This window comes from Typopeltis vanoorti, chromosome 3 (genome assembly GCF_054136105.1).
Source record: "Typopeltis vanoorti isolate ZY-2024b chromosome 3, IOZ_Tvanoo_1.0, whole genome shotgun sequence".
Classification (NCBI taxonomy): Eukaryota; Metazoa; Arthropoda; class Arachnida; order Uropygi; family Thelyphonidae; genus Typopeltis; species Typopeltis vanoorti.
In genome coordinates, this window is record NC_143551.1 from 11902780 (window position 1) to 11923805 (window position 21026).

Sequence of the window (21026 nt, forward strand, 5' to 3'; positions counted from 1 at the left end):
TTTTTATAGTAATGGCCACTTAGAGGGCTTCTGTGATTTGGTTGAAAACGAAATTAGTGAATTAATGGATAGGGAAATAGATTTAAATGAGGAGAAACTGGTACAATTAATAGATGACATCGAACCAAAAGGTGGAGAAAGTTCTGCCGAAGATTCTGATTGTGATGAATCCATTAAAGAATTCAGTTTAAAGAAATTAGCAAAAGGATTGGACTTGGCAAGAAAGTTAGGAAGTTATTTTACAGATAATGATCCCTCAATGGAGCGCTCCGGAAAATTCACGAGACAATTGAATATTTGTTTAGCTACATATTATGAACTTAATAAAAAATTGCAGTATAATGGTAAGCAAGGTCTTATTACTGACTTGAAACCAGCCGAAGTATGCAATGAGAATTGTACAAATGATGTCCAAGAGATTTCAAGTGATGAAGATGTCCGGCCACTCGTAAATAAAGTACTTCTACAAAATGTTTAATTTGAAGAGAGTGATGACGATTAAAATATGCACTTTATTTTGCCTAAAACATTTATGCATTATGTGCAATGAAGTTTATGTACAATTTGTATTTTTATAAGTTTATACTATGTATTTTGTTTCATAATTTATGTTTTCTTAACTTATATGAATTACCTGATTAAAGAAAAATATTTTTTGTTGAATATGTCATTGTTGTTTATATAATTAAAAAAAAAAAAAAACGATTTCGAAACATAACCCTACTTTATCTGTGTGATCTGAGTCTCGCATAACGCGATTTATATAACGCGACATTTCTGTGGAACCTAACATGGCATTATATGAGGGTTACTTGTATATATTTTTATTATTAACTAATTTTAAATATTTTCAGTTGAATAGTTTTAATCCATGAACGTGAGACTATATACTTAGAGGAATTCCAATGTAACGCATGTGCTCTACTGTTTCTTTATTCAATTCCTTATTGTTGTTCGCTGTTTGTACTAATGAAGTCTTATGATACATAGGATGAAATGTTTATATAATAAATTCGTTTTTACTATGGTATATGTGGTATTCTATAGTTATTAAACAATACTGTATTAGCACAAAGAACCATTAATCAAATGTACTCAAATCTTGAAATTTTAGATTTAAGTAACAGTGTGTATCCAACTATAAAATTATGATAATATGACACATATACTCTTTTTCTAGAGTTATATATGAATTTACAATTAGTAGATTTTAAATAAATTTTAATAAAATTCATACACACAAACATCATATGTTTTTAACAAAATTATAGTTAAGCAAAATAACTTTTACCAACAGAATTGTAAATAAAAATTATTTACTTCTTCATATATGTACTGATTAAGTTCCTGGGAAATATTTTGCCAAGTTGTAGTAAAAAGGGGCTTTGCAAGATTATCTTGCAGTCTATGCAAGTGACAATTGACCACATCAAGCATGGGATATGCTAAGCTTGATACTTCAAGGGTATGGACATCTTCAACTAGAGGCAAACAAAACCACCTAAAATTAAAATAACAATGATTAGGAAACAAAATTTTTAAAAAGGTCTTAAAATGCAATCACAAATTAATTAATCACCATTCTCTGGTATACAAATGATGGCGAACCTATGACACGTGTGTCAATGGTGACATGCCAGTGTTCACTAACACCCAACAACAACTATTCTCCCTATTCGAGTTCAGTTCAACTGAACTCAAAATACAAAAAAATTATAAAAAAATACAAAGTTTTTATTTCTTTCATATTACAGCCCTGTTATGGAGGAACCTCAAATTAAAAAATCCTGAATAAGTGATAAATGAAGTGATCAAAACTTAAAAGATGCATGGACTGAGAAATACAACATTATTGATAAAAATGGCAACTCATTGTATCTATTGTGTCATAAAACAGTAGTACGCAGAAATGTAAAAAGACATTTTGAAACAAATCATCAGTGGGTTTTGGAAAAAAGTGAGGAAGAAAGAAAGAAAGGATTATGTTTCTCTGCAGCTACACTGCAAAGAGTGTCAATCAAATAACTTCCTTAAATTCTTAAGAGGTTCTCTGAATTTAACATCAAGTTTCAGCATTGCTCACTCCATAGCTCAGCATGGAAAGGCCCTCAAGTGAAGGAGAATTTATTAAAGAAACTCTTCCGAAATGTGCACCTTTTCTGTTTCAAGATATGCAAAATAAAAATACTATTATTAGGCATATTTCTGAGTTACTAGTCGACAGAAATACCATTGAAGATAGAGTGATGACAATGATCTGCGATGTATAGCATCAATTAAAAGGAGACTTAAATAATTGTAAATATTTTTTTAAATTTGTTTTGACTAAACTACTGATGACACTTCACCGGCTCAGTTTGCCAACATTGTTAGATTTTCCAATGGTCAGATAATGAGAGAAGAGCTGGTAAAGATATAAACAGTGCCAATAAGTACATCAGGGAACAAATTATGGCAAAAAAACTAGGATAAATATAATATAGCTTTGAAGATTTGCTCCAGTGAACATGCACTTAAAGATGAATTAAAAGTTATCAGCAATACTTTCCTGAAAAACAGCTACATCCAAAATACTAACAAAATTCTTCATAAAACCCCACTTAAAAATAAAAATAAACTAAATTACAAAAAAAAAAAATTGTAACCATTTCATACATTAAAGGGATATTAGATAAAATAAACAGAATACTACAGAAATACAACCTTAATCCGCCTTTAAACCTCTTGCAAAATTAAATAACTTATTCAACTCATTCAAGGATCCACTTCCTCTGGCCCACCCTGGAGTATACCGTATTCATTGCACCTATACACCTGTATTAGCCCTATATAGGTGAAACAGGACGTATAATTCCTATCTAAAAAAAGGAACATAAACAGCACATTAAATTTAATAACTATGGTAAATCTGGGCTTTATGATCTGGAGAGGCACCTGTTGTTTACATCACACCAAAACATGGTAAGAACATAAATTCAAGGAGGCCTGTGAAATTATTATCAACCACCCTAATCTTAACAATAATGATGGTCTAAAAATCCCAAGAATATGGAAGGTACATATTCTACCCACATAACCTTTTCGTCTAAGAGGTAATTATAAATAGGACCGTAAGTAATCCAGGATCTTTAATCTAATATAACAACCCTCATGTTAAATTAGGACACCGCTTTTACTATAATAAAACTATCTATATGAATTTGTTCTCTGATGATGATATAAATATAATATAGCTTTGATGTAGTTTTTTTTCCCCCTCTAGAGGGTCATGCAAGTAGAATAATGATTGATCAAATCACCGTCTCTACTGTTCATATCTCTGTGTATATATACGAGGGTGGTCTAAAAAGTTCTCAGCCTAACAATGAAAAAACAAATTTATAATTTCAAAATTATTTTTTATTTTTCAACATAATCTCCCTTAAGACTAATACATTTATTCCAGCGATGCTCCAGTACCATTATCCCGTCTGTGTAGTGTTTCTCAGTAAGTTCTGCAAAATACCCCTCTACAGCTGCAATCACCTCTTGATTTGAAGAAAAACGCTGACCAGCGAGGAAGAGTTTCAGTTTTAGGAAGAGACAAAAGTCAGAGGGAGCCAAATCTGGGGAATAGGGGTGAATATTCCAACAATTCATAGTACAGATCCCTTAATTTTCCCATTGCCAAAACACCTTTGTGGACAGGTGCATTGTCCTGATGAAAGATGATTTTTTCCTTCTGCTTTTCTTTTCTTATGAATTTTTTCATCTAGTCTGGTTAAAAGATCGGAATAATTTTCCCTGGTTATTGTTTTACCTTTTTAAGATAATTAATAAACAAAATGCCTTTAGCATCCCAAAACACTGATGCCATGACCTTTCCTGCTGATGGAACCGACTTTGTCTTCTTTAGCGCTGACCAACAGGCTTCTGTCCACTTTTGACTGCTGTTTGGATTCTGGTGTGTAAAGGTGAATCCAAGTCTCATCCATAGTAATAAATTGATGCACAAAATCAGTTTTATTCTTGTTAAAATGCTCCAAGCACTGTTCAGAGATTTTCATGCGAGTGCATTTTTGATCTGCTATGAGCAAGTGTGGCACCTATCTTGCTCAAAGCTCTTCATTTGCAATTCTTCATGCAAAATGTATCCTATACATTCTTTTGAAATGCCTACGTTGACTCACCAGTCATCCAATATCATGCACTTGATCAATGATTTCTGGTGATGTTACACTCTTTGGACGGCCGTCTCAATTTTATCCATTTTCGAGGGACACGGACAACACTTTTGCTTCAGATAGCTGTATAGAACAAACTACTTGATAGAATGACTTGCAATTTCACATGGATGCTTATGACAGATGTACCAACTTAAAAAAATCTTGCCGATAGTGTTGCCATCTATGGTCAAAGCTGAGAACTTTTCTGACCACCCTCATATGTGTATACTCCAGATGATGACCTTAATATGAAGGTCAAAACATCGGGAAATTCAAGTAATTATTTCTAACACGATTGTAGTCCATAATTTGTCTGTAATAATAATGAATGTTTTTTCATTATTATTATTTTACATGTGTCTAAGTTTGTTTTACTCATATTTCATTTTTGTAATTATTTGATTTCAACATATAATGCATAACACCACACAAGATTGGACTGTATTTTTTTTATATTTTTTTAAATAAATGAATATGTAAAAATTGTTTCTCTTTTGTTTGGTAGGAGGGGCATACCAGCAGAGTAAAGTTAGGCATTTTCTGAATTTTTGGCACACTGAGCCGAAAAGGTTCACCATCACTGCTCTGGTATACACATAATATCAAATAGTCCAATTATTATTTTATTACTAGTTTTCTATCAATAATTTTCTTTCAAATTAGTCTATATTTATCTGGCCACTGCCATTACAACAATGATGTTGTAAATTTTTGGCTGGCCACTGCCATTACAACAATGATGTAAATTTTTGGATGTAAGAATTTCTATTAAAAGTACTTTCCATTATAAGTCATGTTTTTTAGAGCATGGTAATATGTTCACTTGTTATAAAAAAGTTCAATTTGACCACAAATTTTAATCCCACTAATAAAATCAGCAATTTACTACTCTAGGGTAAACACAGCCAAAGCAAATATAAAACTGCTCCAGCTATCTTTACATGAAGTCTACCTAGTTACTTGCTCTTGTAATTTGTCATATTTTTGTTACACACACACAAACCATGATTATATTGGATTACTAGATTAATCAAACCTCAAGAGTCAGGTCTTGTGCAGTACAGAGTGAAATCTGGGAAACTGGCATATTTTCTTTAATTTTATTTCTACACTTGTCAGTAGTTGTCTTGGTGCTTTTCCTGGCATCAAGATTTCCTATCCAGCCATTGCATCTGAATTCCTTTCACTTCTGGCATGTCATTCCTTCTTTACAATTTAAGATTTCTCATGTTTTCTTCAGAGGAGATCAATCAAATACTTTCTTTTTGGCCATCTCATATCTGCATCCTTCTGATATGACCAAACCACTGTAAAGTTTTTCCTTCCAATCTTTCTAACAGTGCATCCATACTCTGATGATTTCTTTCTGATTTGTTAGATCTTACTGATATGACAGTTTCTTCTAAGGGCTATCCATTTCTCCTGCATGCTGCCTTTGTTTCTGGTGTTATGATCATCTTTCTCATCTATATATTAAAATACTTTCAATGATGGCCCTCACAATAGTCTTCTTTTGTTCTTTCTTGAAAATTCTTGCATTTTTTTCTTGAAAAACAAAAAAAAATATCATCTTACCTTCCTTTACTATCAACAATACACAGATTGTGAGATGATATCAGATCTCTCTCTCTCATTAAACTGGCATCTACTTTTAGACTTACATAAACTTCAGACATATACACATTAAGAGCATCCTCGGCCTGTTAAAAACTGGACATCCTTTTCTACTCAAGGCAAATACTTTTCATAAATCTAGCTATTAACTCAACATAAATCCTAAATGTACACAACCTTAGAATATACTCTCAAATTTGGAATGGTACACTAAAAAAAGCTATCTATGAATTTCTGATGCTGTCCAAAAGAGGGCAGTTTAGTTAGTTGATGATTTCTTATTGTTTTACTGGAGATGTCACAATGACTCTTGTGACAAGTAAAACTAAAGCAGCAAAGCATATTCATCATTTTAAAATTGCATCCATAGTACTAGCCTGATGGAGGAAAAACCATTACAGGTTCAATTCTAATCACTGGCTAGAGAAGCAACTTTTTTTTTTTCAATCTTTTTTTTTTTTTTTTTTTGCTAATTCCCAAGTCAGTTGATCTTTTGAATGGGCAGATAGGGTTTTCCCTCTTGGAAACTAAGGATTTTATTCCCATATGATTGATAATTAAATATCAACCATAAAACTTGCACTATTATAGACGATAATATGGATGTTAGGATTTTGGTCCATGAGATGGAGACAGCTGGAGACTGCTATACGTTTTCATTCAATGATAGTTTGGGCCTACTGTCAGTGAAGACTTAAAGGATGGAGACTGGTTGCTCTACTCCTTATGAGGAATAACATGTGTTAAGAGATTAATTTAATTTATTCTAGATGTCACATAACCGTAGAATTCTCTAGAACACTGTTTTTCAAACTTTTCTGACTACAACCCACAATAAAAACTACATTTTTCATTGTGACCCAGCACATACACATTTTATATATATATATATATACACACACTGTGAAGTATGTAGACTTTGATGGTTCATAAATATTTAACTAAAGTCTATAAGGCAGAACACCAGAATAAGATAACATAACAATATTTATTTGAATTAACAAAACTACATTTACTAGTTTGTAAACATACAAACTAGTAAACTAGTAGGCAAAACAATAAAGACAAAACAACAAAGGTGACCACTGTTATGCAATTATAGAACAGACTGATGTTATTTTTAAAATATTTCTAATTGTTCAGAACGTTCTGCATGTTTACACATTCATGTGAACGTGTTTGACTAACGAAGGCTAGGATGTACTCAGATAAGTTAATACTCTGGTTAATATTTCGATATTCAGGATCCAATGCCACTTCCAAAGACGCCCAGATTTTTCTCTCTGTTGTATCATGGTAACAGTCTAATATCATTATTGACACTCTCCCTCATGAACAGGCTGGTTTCAGGCCCGGGCACAATTGTGAAGATCAAAGTTTTGGCCCTAATGACACATATAGAATCTGGTTTTGAAAAATGCCTTAAAACTGGTGTAGTCTTTATAGACTCGGCAGCTGCATATGATAATGTATGGAGGAATGGCGTGATCTACAAGCTCCTTAAAATACTGAAATGTAAAAAAATGACCCATCAGATCAACACTATTCTATGTAATAGAACAACACAAGTAGTTCTAGATGATGATGATGATATGAGCAAGCCAAGAACACTTAACAATGGACTCCCACAAGAGTCAATTCTGGCCTCCTCTTCTTTTCAATTTGTATATTTCTGACCTTCCAAGGACAACGTCTAGAAAATTCGCATATGCTGATGATTTATGCATCACATTCCAACACCAGAACTTCTGTACTATAGAGCACGTACTAACTAGTGACTCAGAGGAGCTAAACAACTTCTTTGAGAAGTGGCATCTTATTCCAAGCACTACCAAGACTGAAATGTGCTGTTTCCATTTGAACAATAGCATGGCACGAAACATCTTAAGAGTGCAACTAAATGGGAAAATACTACCGCACAATTTTAATCCAAAGTATCTGGACAGAACCCTCTCCTTTAATAGACATCTTTCCAATGAGGAATAACATATTGCTGCCAAACTCAGAACTAGAAATAATATACTGTATAAACTTGCCAGAACAACCTGGGGGCTTGTGCTCCCACATTAAGGACATCTGCTCAGGGCCTCGTCTTCTCAACTGATGAATACTGCTCAGCTGTCTGGCTGAACAGTGCACATGTTAAATTAATTAATACTGTGCTGAATCAGACAATGTGTATCATTTCTGGAACAATAATGACTACTCCATCATATTGGCTACCAGTTCTCAGCCACATACAACTGCCACAACTACGACACCAAGACAACCTGATTCGTGAATATAACAAAATTTGCCAGAACCCACTGCTTCTTATACATTCTGATATTGATAGTTTTACATCCCAGAGGCTTAAGTCAAGACATCCGCCTATTATAACGGCACAACAACTTGTCATTGAGGGCTATGATGCCACAATAGCATGGCAGACGGAATAGATTGCCAAAGCCCCAGTAATCTGGCAAATTGTCTTTAACCCAAACAGCTCTCCATTAGGGTTCGACCTACCTAGAAAAATATGGGCCTCCCTAAATAGGGTTCTCACCAACCATGGTAGGTATGGAGCTTCCTTATTTACTTGGGGAATAAGACCAAATTCATCTTGTGACTGTGGTGAGGATAACCAAACTATGCAAATATCACACTTGACTGTCCTCACAGAGCCTTCAAGGGACCAGTATCTGACTTTATAACAGTTTCCACTGATGCTGTTGACAGGTTGTCGAACTTAGACATTCGATTTTAATTTTCTGCTTATTTGTATATTTTTATATGTATATATGACTACAGTGTCACTTCACACTATTGTATTCTTTAATGCATTTTGTTGTCTTGTATTTGGTTTTTTTGTGTGTATGGTAGAAGATGCATTTATTCTTCTTAGTCAAATGCTAAATAAATAATAAATAATAAGTAGTAATTTTGAAACTTTCAAGTAAGGTCATAATCCACCCCAAGAGGAGTGAGCTGACCCTGGAGGTAGTACAATACCGAGACAAAACGTGGTAAAGGTATATCAAGCTATAAGCATTTTGCTGGCTTCCAAAATTCAGTTTAACATCTTGGACCCCTAAGTGAACCTGAGATTTTGATCTTAACTAAAAGACTGAGAAGCAAAAAGTTAAGTATCAGCTCATTGTTTGTTGTGAGTCAAATCAGGGGCCCAATATATTAAACAGATTTTTGGAAGGTAGAGAAGTGCTTGGAATGTGTTCCACTTTTGCTACAACTTGCACGCTCTATAGTAAATCACTACTCTCTTTTTTTTGTACTTGTAGATACATGTAATGGTGTAATAATGTTTTTAAGTAGTCACAGATGTATAATTAATGTAAATAAAACATTTATTTGTGTGAGTTCTTCCACAAACAAAAAATTTATATGTATATGGGAAATATATGACTACTTCTGCATTACTTCAACCTTGGTATCTCTTCTGGGTCTGGGAGCCAGATCCAAAAAAGATACCAAGTTTAACTAGTGTAATATTAACTAGTGTAGCACTTTTCACTTTATCTGTGTTTTTAACAATTATAAAAACAGCAACATGAAGTAAGTTTTGCCTATCTCATTGCTCGATACCATCACTTTATCTGTGTTTTTAACAATTATAAAAACAGCAACATGAAGTAAGTTCTGCTTATCTCACTGTTTGATACCATCACTAAATTTAATCATTTTAATTTTATCTAATGTAATAGATATACAAATCTGTTTTCTTTAGCAACAATAAAATAAAACTTATAAACAGTTTATAATTCACAGTGAAACATTAAGACACAGGGAGATGCAGTGATCAATGACATCGCAAATAAACAGTTCACAAGAACTGTACATTAGCTGATTCAAAAGAGCATCATATCGCTAAAACTGTCATATGAATTAATGCGGCATTGTATAAATGGATTTTCAATTGCATAATTGAAAAGTGTCATATGAGTGTAGTGTTGTAGGTTGGGATTTACTGAACACAGGAATGAGTCACATACATAGAAAAGAAGCCTATTTTAAAGGAGATTTAACATTATTTTTGTTTGCTTAGTCATTTGCTTCCCAGATGTCTACAGCATCTCTTGAATAATCGCAAGTCAGTAGAAGCATAGAAGTCGATATTTTGAACAGACAGGAAGGACCACCTTGGTCAGGAAAAAAATAACATAAAACATATATCCAGAACAGAATTTAACAATTTTTTCATTTGTTTAGTCAGTGTTTCCAGCTCCTGAATACCTAAAAAAAAAAATATTTTGACAAAAGTTATTAATAATCAATACTTTCTTTTTTCAGATCTCAGAAACTGAATAAACAAACAAAAAACACAAATGATATAAACTACAGTGACTTCATAGCCTTGTGACAACATTTCGTATACCACAATCTAGACTCAAAAGAGAGACATAATAGTTCTATGCAATATACACATGAAAACACAAGGTAAAAGTATTATTTAATAAATATACTGCCATAAATTTCAGTCTGAAATTAATAGACCATCATCAGTGGCTTAAAAAACAGTTGTTACAAGGTAGAATGCAAACAATTGATTTATTCAAAATAGAATAAGCTGCATGATGTTAAATCACCAGTAACACTATGCTTTAATTGAGAAAAGATTAATCATAACTGTGTAAATATAAATTGTATATATTTATATAACTTATAATATCATACTCAACAGATTATCAGATAGATATAGTATCTATTTGGTTTCTTAAGACCTTATATCTTTATAACCTAAAATACCATTCTCGGTTCAATAGTAATCGAAAAAAAAAAATTTAATGATGTGTTATTCTAATCAAACTTTCCCATAATTTTGATAAGGATAAGTCATTCTGATTCAAGTTAGGGCAGTGAAGCATGACTTCAGCACCTCCTTAAAAACGAGTTCAGATTTGTACCAACATCTATGTAAGTGTTGTTCCAGACTAAAGAATGTTGTGGTCTGTCTCTATTCCATGTCGAGCTAATCCAGATTTATCAGATTTTTTGTGGAAAATATATGATTGATGTTCCTGTATTCTTTTTTTCTACTGGGTGTCCCATTTGTCGAAGTAGGAAAGATGGCAGTCACATGGAACTTGGTATATACTTGGAAGAGACATAGGAAAGTGTTTATCTTTAGAAGAGGGGAAATAACAGTTGGCTAAAGCAGGGAAGAATGGACTTCCCGTGGCAGTTCCATCTACTTGGCTGTAGAATTTGTTTTCACAAACAAAGTATCCAGAATGCATCACAAATCTGAAGTTTTTACTATATCTTGTAGGAATATTTCAGAAAGAGTTGTAAAGTTTCTTTGAGAGGTACATTTGTAAATAGGGATTCTACATTGAAGCTCACCATAAGATTAGTAGGTTGTATGGAGACATTTTTTAATTTATCTGAGAAATCTGAATTTTTTTAAAAAAGAGTGAGACTTGTCTATATGTGATTTCAGTAAGTTTGCTAAATATTTGACTATGCGATATGTAGGTGAATCAATGCAGCATATAATCGGATGGAGAGAAATGTCTTTCTTATGGATCTTTGGAAGAGCATAGAACCTCGGTGGTCTTGCAAAATACATTTTTAACAGGTTCTATGGTCTACCAAAGATCCATAAGAAAGACACTCACCATCTCGGTCACTCTCCTCTGGATCCTCTCCATGGCTTCCTCATCCCTGAGAAACCCACATCACCAGACCTGAACACAGTAATCCAGGTGCAGTCATATCAAATCTTTATAGAGAGGAATGATACTACTTTATCTCTGCTTGTTGGTATGTTCTTGAATAACCAAGTAATCCTGTGAGCTATCCTGGTCACTTGCAATTTGCCCTCTAAACTTCATCTCTCTCTCTCTCTATCTACTATTATCTCCAAATCCCTAGCCTCATCAATTTCCTGAAGTACAGTTCCCTGAATTCACTCAATATGGTACAAAGCTTGTAATCTTTTGTATCCCAAAAAGCATAACTTTACACTTTTCCACATTAAATTGAAACCTATTATATTTTGCCCATACTGTCAGCCTATTCAGATCATCCTGCAAGCTCTGCACATCAACTATTACCTTGCCCAAGTCTGCATCATCAGCAAACAACTGATGATGCAGACTTGGGCAAGACTTGAAGGGAGATCAGCAAACAACTGATGATGCAGACTTGGGCAAGACTTGAAGGGAGATCAGCAAACAACTGATCTCCCTTCAAATTTCCTATATCATTTATGTACAAAGTGAACAGTAGTGGTCCATGCACAAAGCTCTGCTGCACATCACTAATCATCTGCTTTCTCTTGGATTCTGCTCCTCTATATACTACTTTTTCGTATCTATCTATCAGCCACCCTTTTATCCATACCATCAGTTTCATATCCATCCCCATCTGATGCAATCCATGTGATATCCTATCAAACACCTTTGCAAAATCCAGCAGTATCATTGTGTAGCAATTCCCTTTATCCAACTCAGTTGTCACGCTATTATAAAAAATTAATAGTAAGTAAAATCAGTACTAAGGCATGACTGACCCTTCATAAAGCCCTGCTGTCTCCATAGAGTATCCTATTATTATTATTATCCATAGATGCCTGAATTCTATTTTTGACCAACTTTTCTGGTACTTTTACCACTACTCCTGATATATAATTGATATATTGCTTTATACTTTTCTACCAGATACTTAGATCCTCCTTTATGCAAAAGAATTATTTTACCCTCCTTCCATTATCTTGGAGCTGAGTTTGCCAGAGCTGAGAGTTAAATTAAACAGCTTAGTCAAAGGCATCGCCATTTCCCCTGCACATTCGCTTAAAATGCAAGCGAATATATCCCATCCAATCCGACAGCTGCATTTGCATTCGGATTCTACAATATTCTGAGTAGCCAGCAAAGATTGGTCGAGCCTCTGCTACTAATGGCTTGCAAAAAGTTAAGCAAGTTTAAGCGCAGTTAGAGCGCACTCTCCAATTCATCAACCTCTGTTCTCACATTGATCTCTGTCACCTCTGCCATAACAATATCATCACTTGGATGATATATACATATACCTTTGCAAAATGATCACTCAGTAGCTCAATAATTTTGCCTGCTTCCATTATCTGCACTCATTAAAGTTATTCTTCCTGCTACTTGCCGCATACAATGAAAAAACTCTTTGGGATTTTCTTTTGCTTGTTTGGCTAATTTCTTCTCATAATCTGATTTTGCCTTCTTTAACATGCTGGTCATCTTTCTTGCCTGATCCTTGTACTATTTATGAGTTAGCTGGTTACTTTTCTCCTTATATACCCTCCACAACATTTTCTTTGTTTGCAGCTCATAGTTATTAGACACACATTTGCAAGAATAAATAATAATTTTTATTACATAAGCAAAGTGGATATTAGATCTATCATTATTTCGAAGCCAAATGTAAAAACTATGAAAATTTAGTACATTAACCAGAGAGCTTGTGGGAATACATTTCTTGGCATCTCCAGATTGCCTTAGTATTGTTAAAGTTTGTGATTAATAAAGTTCCTAAAAGGAATTTAAATTTTGTCACAATTTAACAAGTAGGAACCTTTAATAAAAAGGAAAAATATACTTGCATCTAAGTGTGAAATACAACTGAGAGTATTTGTTAACTCACATAAAAAAATTTGTTATAATATGATGAAAATAAGATAATTAAATTATAGAATATTGGTCATAAGAATTTTGCATGTAAAGGCTCGCTGTTAAACAATTGAAACAAGGGATTATAAATTTATGTCAATTCTTAGAAAATTTTGGAAAGCTGATAAAGTTTAATAAATGTGACTCATCATAGGGTTAGCAAGAAACAAGGTAAGGTCCAAGGTCAAAGTTCCTGATTTTGGACATCACCATGAGTCAGTCACAGACCGCGGGAAATTTCATCAGAAAACCGCTACCCTAACTGGTCACAGAGAGCGTATCCAGACATGGTGGGGAGGATTAATTGCAGAAGGTGCCGGTAGGGTCATGGTATAAAAGGGTTAGGAACCCCCACACACACAGGGCTCTGTTGGATTCTAAATGAAGAGAAATGAAAATTGTTAATACTTCTTTCAGAATCCAACATAATCCTCCATGTCAAAGGCAAGACTTGTAAATTATTTATTGTTTGTCTCTTGCTTATAGTGTGTTATTCATATAATTGCCTTGAATTTTGTTTATTATTATTCAATAATATAATCTTAAGTAATGTAATAGTAATAAAAAGGCTCTGTATATTATTCTTTTAATTTACTTTATTATATAATAATATTATAAGAAGCTGTGCATGTATATTATAGAATTTGTGTTTATTATGATTGAATGTGATTTATATGAACTATGGATTATTTCTTTATTTGTATTTCTGAAAGAGAATGTATATATGTAAGGTTAATGTACCCTATGTGAACTATGATTTTTTTTATTTTATCATTATTGAAAGAGAAAGTAATTTTGTGTAATTCTTCTGATTGGCTGTTGTCAAGGAAACAGAGTTAATTTTAGATAGCACGTGCATGGAGTGTGAGCTATGGTATTCAAAGGGAGAAGAAGTTGATATATAAGCTGAACTAGCTAGAACCAGATTTTGGGCAGGAAGAATGAACGTATTTAATTGGAGAACGAAGGTAAACAGGAGAAAGCTGATGGACAGCAAAGAGTGAAGTAAAGGGTGGCAGTAATGGAGATTTGGAAATGCCGTAAATAGATTATGAAAGGACCAGGAAATTAATAGGCAATTCGAAATATTTCTACGGAATTCTAAAATTCCGACGAATTCTAGTTGTTTTGAAGAAGAACAGCGCAAGGCTGAATTTAATGCATAGTAATAAATAAGGAATAAGTAGATTACCTAATACGAGTGCGTCATGACTTATGAAGCGCTATGTTTAACATTTCAGTTATTATAGTGAAGATTTCTTTTGAATAGTGTTGCTTCCGAGTGATAGTTAACTACAGTTTTAAGTGTGCCTATAGTGAATCCAATGTGTAAAAGATGTAACCCAGTAAGAGCAGGCCATTTTTTTAATATTTCAGAGTGAAGATATAAGAGTTAGCTCCGCAGGATATATCTTAACATTAACTGTGGCGTTCTACTAAAAATAGCTGAAGTATGGAGCTTTAATGTGTTTTCCCCTTGAAGTGATAACTGCCTCATAATTAAATAAGTGTTAGTTGACTAAGAGAGAATTAGAGAATTCTACTTTAAGAATAATTACTGTGAGATTCTGTAACATTGAACTGTGTGGACCATCTTCAATTATTCGGATGAATATAGTATTGACAGCTGAATGTGCGATGTTTTATGTTTGTTATGAGTATTTGGACTAAGTTGATTTGCATTGTCTTGTTTTTAAAGTTTTACTTAAATGTACATGTTCTATAACCCTGTATTAAATGTTTATTTTATTAGATTCAATTTGTTGTTTGCCTGATTTTTCTTCATTGCACCGATCATAAAGTTTATCAGATCTTGCGGAAGCCTTAAATATTAATTTTAAACTCGGCCTGTAGAAAAGTGAGATTGCTAAAGTTAGTTGATGACCGATTCCACTATATTATATAGACTAATCTGAATATAGGGTGGTGCAGGATAATATAAATTTCTCTATATTTGGATTAGTAATCAACCAACAATTAATTAAGATAATAAAAAACAGATAATTTAAATAAGAACTACGTTCTAACAAGATGGCAGATTCAGAGCCAGGATGTACGAGCCAACAAAATGGCTGGCACCTGAACAGGGACAAGGTAAGGTCCAAGGTCAAAGTTCCCGATTTTGGACATCGCCACGAGTCAGTCACGTGCACACGGGCCGCGGGAAATTTCATCAGAAAAACGCCACCCTAACTGGTCACAGAAAGTGTATTCAGACATGGGGGGGATTAATTGCATGACCCTAATGGCACATGGTATAAAAGGGTTAGGAACCCCCCCCCACACACACACACGGCTCTCTTGGTTCTCCTTTGTTCCTTGTCGTGGTGGAAGGAGACTACTCCTGAGTGACAGTCAGGAGTTCTCTCCTTCCGTCACAACAAGGAACAAAATAAGCGAGATTTTGGTCCTATTTCCCTATTATAGAAAGGAGGGACGCCATACAGCTGAGAAGAAAGGTAACTAATGCATGTTATATCAACCATGTTCTTCACAAAAAAGGAAAATCTGTGGAGAAGTAGGTGCCCGCGTAGTGAATCTCACGACTACCGAATCGCAGATCCATTGTGTTTCCTTGAAAGAAGCTTGATGCGCTGATGCGAAGATGTGAAGGCCCACCTTGATCCTAGAAATCTCAGATATGGTTCACTATGGAGGAATTCGTCCTCGGAAATTACAGATGAGTAAGAGCAGAGACTAGCATAGAAGATCCTTATCAAAACAGTATCGTAAAATCTTATATTATTTCAAATCTTACGTAGCTGTGATTTTAGTTCAGTTACCGATCTATTGAAAGACTTGAACGAGAGTTGAACTAGGACTTTAGCGCATTTAAGAATAGAAAGAGAATAAGCTTGTCAGTGTTAACAGATAGATAATCATGTGTCTAGTAACTTCAGACATCTCTCAGACATCTATATTTTGTCTGAGAGATGTCTGAAGAATCGAATGTGATTACTATTGTAGCAATAGGACTGTTTAATCCATATTACTCTCATGAGCTAATGTGTGTAAACTAATTGTGTTTAATTAAGGTATTGTATCATAATATTGTGCTCAGACAGACGAGAAGTTTTAGTCAATTGTTAACATTTGCGAGGATATCCTTTTATCGTACGTGTGGAGTCTTTTGTGGTGGCATAATCGCCCTTCCCACATAGAATTTTATAACCTATCATTTGTGTTTTGCTAGTATTGCTTTGTATTGCCTCAGCTTAGTACTGAATTAAGTTTTAATGATTTTTAATGTATTATATTGTGCTTATGTGTATAATAAACTTTTGCTCATTGAAAATTCAGTTGTCTGAAATTGCTATTCAATGCACCGCTTGTAATAACGTACGAATCTAGCTGCAGGGGGGAAGAAAAATTAAGTTAAGAGTTCAAGGTCACTACTGCATAATTGTTTCACACCTAAACATATTTAAGAAATTGCTTCTTGTTTTGATTTTCTTTCATAAACTAAATGTCCTAAATGGCGCAGCTAAAAAATATAAATGTTTTAGGATACTAAGGGGAGCAAGAGCTTAGATACCTTGTATTTGGGTGATATCACATATAGTAAGTAATTTGTTACAAACAAGATAAAATATAAACTTGTAAGAGGAATTAATAATTATAGGATGGTAAAAAGGGGACACAACAGTATGGACTACTTAAAAGAGCATGACCACTGCCCAAGCACCTGCATGTTTGCCTTTTATTAGTCTATTTTGATAAAGTTTCACTGGTCTGACAGCTGTTTCTAACTGGTTAGTTCTCTTCAGAGACCAAGCAGAAACCTTACAAGAGTAAAAACTCTTGTTCAGTACTGAGGAACTTGAAATGTCGAGAAAGGTATTTTCCATAAGCAAACTCTCGGTTGGTGCATAAAAGTAATTACTCAAATAAAAAGTGCCAAAAGACTTCATTTGAGAGATGTAAAATTACATAAGTGAAGTGGATATTAGATCCAGCATTATTTCAAAGCTGAATATAGCAACTATGAAAGTTTCATAAGTTGACCAGAGAGCTTATAGGAATACATGCAAAACTGAAGCCTTTTGGCTCTTTGAGTAATTAATAATTTTTATTATTGCAAATATTTTAACCAGAAATTAACTGGCCACCATCAGTGAATCAGCATAATCACAAGGTGAAGCTAGAACAAAGAATGCTAGCATTGCAGAGTGGTCACTCAGCAGGTCAACAATTTTGTCTGCCTCTGTCACCTGTCTACCATCTGCACTCATCATGAAAGTAATTCTTTCACAATCTTCTTTCTCCTACTTGCCACATAACAAACAAACTCTTTGGTACTCCTTTCACTTTCCCAGCTAATTTCTTCTGATAATCTGATTTTTCCTTACCATGCTGGTCACCTTTCTTGCCTGACCCTTGTAGCATTCATCAGTTTTACCTGGTCACCTTTCTCCTTATATATCCTCCACATTTTCTTTTTTGCAGCTAGTACTTAATGATACTACTCATCTATTCTAACTTCTACCCAATTTACCCTACTATATTTGTTCCTCCAAATACCTAGATATCCCTCCATGCACTGTGAACATCCTCTTCTCTTGCAGATCTTTATGCCATTATACACTTCCAAGCTGCCTCTTAAGTGTATCATAATCACCTGCCTTGTAGTTCTACATAATACCCCTTCTTAATTGGTATTTCCACATGTATTACTACCTTCCAAGTCAAGACCTCATCATCACTTTTTCCCAATTGAAGGAATAATAAATTTAGTTTAATCCTTTATCCAAGTGTGAGCAAACAAAGTTTGCGCCTGAAAGTATCTTCAGGACTGGGGTAAGGTGGTACAACACCAGGACACTCCTTGCAAAGGTGGAGCAAGCTACTCCCATAATGCAAAACGCATCTCCTTGCGGATATGTCTAATGTTATGCATTAAGGGAAGGGCCACAACCCAGACTAGTTTCGACCTTTATTGAGGTCTCTTCAGTGGGAGCCAGGCCCAAGTGGAGATACTAGGCAGAAGCATTAGCAGGTCATCTCTACCTATAGGAGTTGCCAAATGGTGTGCCACCCTTTTTTAATAAATTACTCTGGATTTAGAGAAAGATGTTGAAAGTTTATTTTTCACTTGGTTAGAGTATAATAAATTTAGTTTAATCCTTTATCCAAGTGTGAGCAAACAAAGTTTGCGCCTGAAAGTATCTTCAGGACTGGGGTAAGGTGGTACAACACCAGGACCAGGGCACTCCTTGCAAAGGTGGAGCAAGCTACCAACACTCCTATCTCAGTATCTCCCATAATGCAAAACACATCTCCTTGCAGATATGTCTAATGTTATGCATTAAGGGAAGGGCCACAACCCAGACTAGTTTCGACCTTTATTGAGGTCTCTTCAGTGGGAGCCAGGCCCAAGTGGAGATACCAGGCAGAAGCATTAGCAGGTCATCTGTGGCCCTTCCCTTAATGCATAACATTAGACATATCTGCAAGGAGATGTGTTTTGCATTATGAGAGATACTGAGATAGGAGTGTTGGTATCTTGATCCACCTTTGCAAGGAGTGCCCTGGTGTTGTACCACCTTACCCCAGTCCTGAAGATACTTTCAGGCACAAACTTTGTTTGCTCACACTTGGATAAAGGATTAAACTAAATTTATTATACTCTAACCAAGTGAAAAATAAACTTTCAACAATTGAAGGAATGTAGCTACCTTAGTTATGGATGGGTTTTCTGATCCTATAACCAGATCCAACATATGGATTAATACTACGCCCAATTCCCCTCCATCACAGGAAATTATTTCTCAGTAAGTGTATAAATTCCATTCTCCTTCCTGACATGTGATCTTTCCTCCTTCCAATCTATGTCTCCAAAGTTGAAGTCCCCCATAATAATTACTCAACTTATACTCATTGTACTAATATGTTGTTCATATCTTCAGCATCACACATTCACCCTCTAACAGCAATGAATTTTATATTTTTTCTTCTTGGACTCAATGTCACACCAGATTGACTCTTTGAGTCAATCTGGTGTGACATTGAGCCTACTATCTGCCTGACTGACTGACTCCAACTCTTGTTGATTGCATTCATCTGCTATCATCAGCAGTATCTGCTGTTAGCAAAGTCTCACTAATGCCTATATCTTCTGGCAAGGTTGCACTAACCAATGCCAAAATCTCCTCCTTCTTATTCCTGATACTTCTAACAATAATATACAGAAAATTATATTAACTAAATATGAACTTAAAAACTTGCCTGTCAGATTCCTAGCCTTACAAGAATTTTTTTGTATATTTGTGTGTGATATTGTATTATACATTCATTTTTTATGCATGTGTGTGTGTGTGTGTGCATGTTTGTACATATATATACAGTAAAACCCCATTTTTACGTTCCCGCAATTTATGTTTTCTTGCCATTTACGTCATTTTCCGTTGGTCCCGTCTTAAGGCCTATTCTCAAGATATATTGTTTTCCCACCATTAACAACTTGATGTGGACATTATTTCCCGTGATTTGTTTTTTTTTTCACAGGTGGCAATACCAATTTTTGAATCGATTTCTGCTGATATCTGCGCATTTCTGTTCCCAGGTGGCGTTGCTTTCAGCTGTAGTTTCATTTCCGCCATCACAGCTGCTTGCACGTTTGCAGCAATGATATAGTGATGAGGATTACCGTGATTTTTCAATCACAGTACAAATTGATAATGCAGAATTTCTGGTAAGTAATTTAACATATGATAGTTGCTTTCAAGTTGCAGTGGTGGATGATCCAAGTTAGTAACATGGAGAAAAAAGACAGGAAATGTATTTCGGTAGAAGAAAAGATGGCAATTCTGCGACGTGTATATTGGCATGACAGAACACATGTTCAATTAGCAAAAGATCTTGGTCTCTTCGTGTCCACTTTGAACACGATAGTAAAAACAGGTCAAGCATTGAACTCAATGCAAAGCAATCTGGCACTATGTCAAAAAAAAAAAAATATATCTGGACATCGACATACGATGAACTGGACAAACTTGTGGTGGAGTGGCTTGTTTCTACGAGAGCATCAGGTATTCCAGTCAATGGTACTATACTCCGAGCGAAAGCCCTTGAATTTGCTGCGAGGTTGGAGATTAATGGTTTTACTCCGTCAAATGGATGGATTGATCGTTTCACGACTCGTCACAATATTGTGTATAATCGAGTGTGTGGAGAAAACTGTAAACCAGTGGAAATATGAACTAAAGACTATTATTCAGGATGAGCCGAAATTTTCATTGTTGATGAAACTGGGCTCTTTTATAACATTCTGCCAAGTAAAACATTGTGTTTTAAAGGAGAGAAGTGTCAGTGGAAAACTCAGCAAGCAAAGGGTAACTGTTTTGCTCATGGTCAATGCTGATGGATCAGAAATATTACCTCCACTGGTAATTGGTAAATTTAAAAAGCCAAGGTGTTTTAAGAACGTGAAAAATCTGCCTACTAAGTATGATGCCAACAGCACAGCATGGATGACCAGCAGCATCTTCACATCCACCATGCATGCTCTGGATGATAAAATGGGGACAAATCATTGCAAAATAATACTACTACTAGACAAATGTCCTGC

The 21026-nt window shown here is 34.7% G+C and overlaps 1 protein-coding gene and 1 pseudogene across 8 annotated transcripts in view; both read right to left on the bottom strand.

Moving 5' to 3' along the window:
* Positions 1-21026, bottom strand: part of Rint1 (RAD50 interactor 1) — a 221506-nt gene that overhangs the window by 40308 nt on the left and 160172 nt on the right. For all 8 annotated transcript variants that reach the window (XM_090390551.1, XM_090390554.1, XM_090390556.1 and 5 more), the window contains exon 13: positions 1321-1501. In XM_090390551.1, the coding sequence (XP_090246677.1) occupies positions 1321-1501 (181 nt within the window). The remainder of the gene's footprint in view (positions 1-1320; positions 1502-21026) is intronic.
* Positions 8777-8937, bottom strand: LOC150107915 (U2 spliceosomal RNA; annotated as a pseudogene).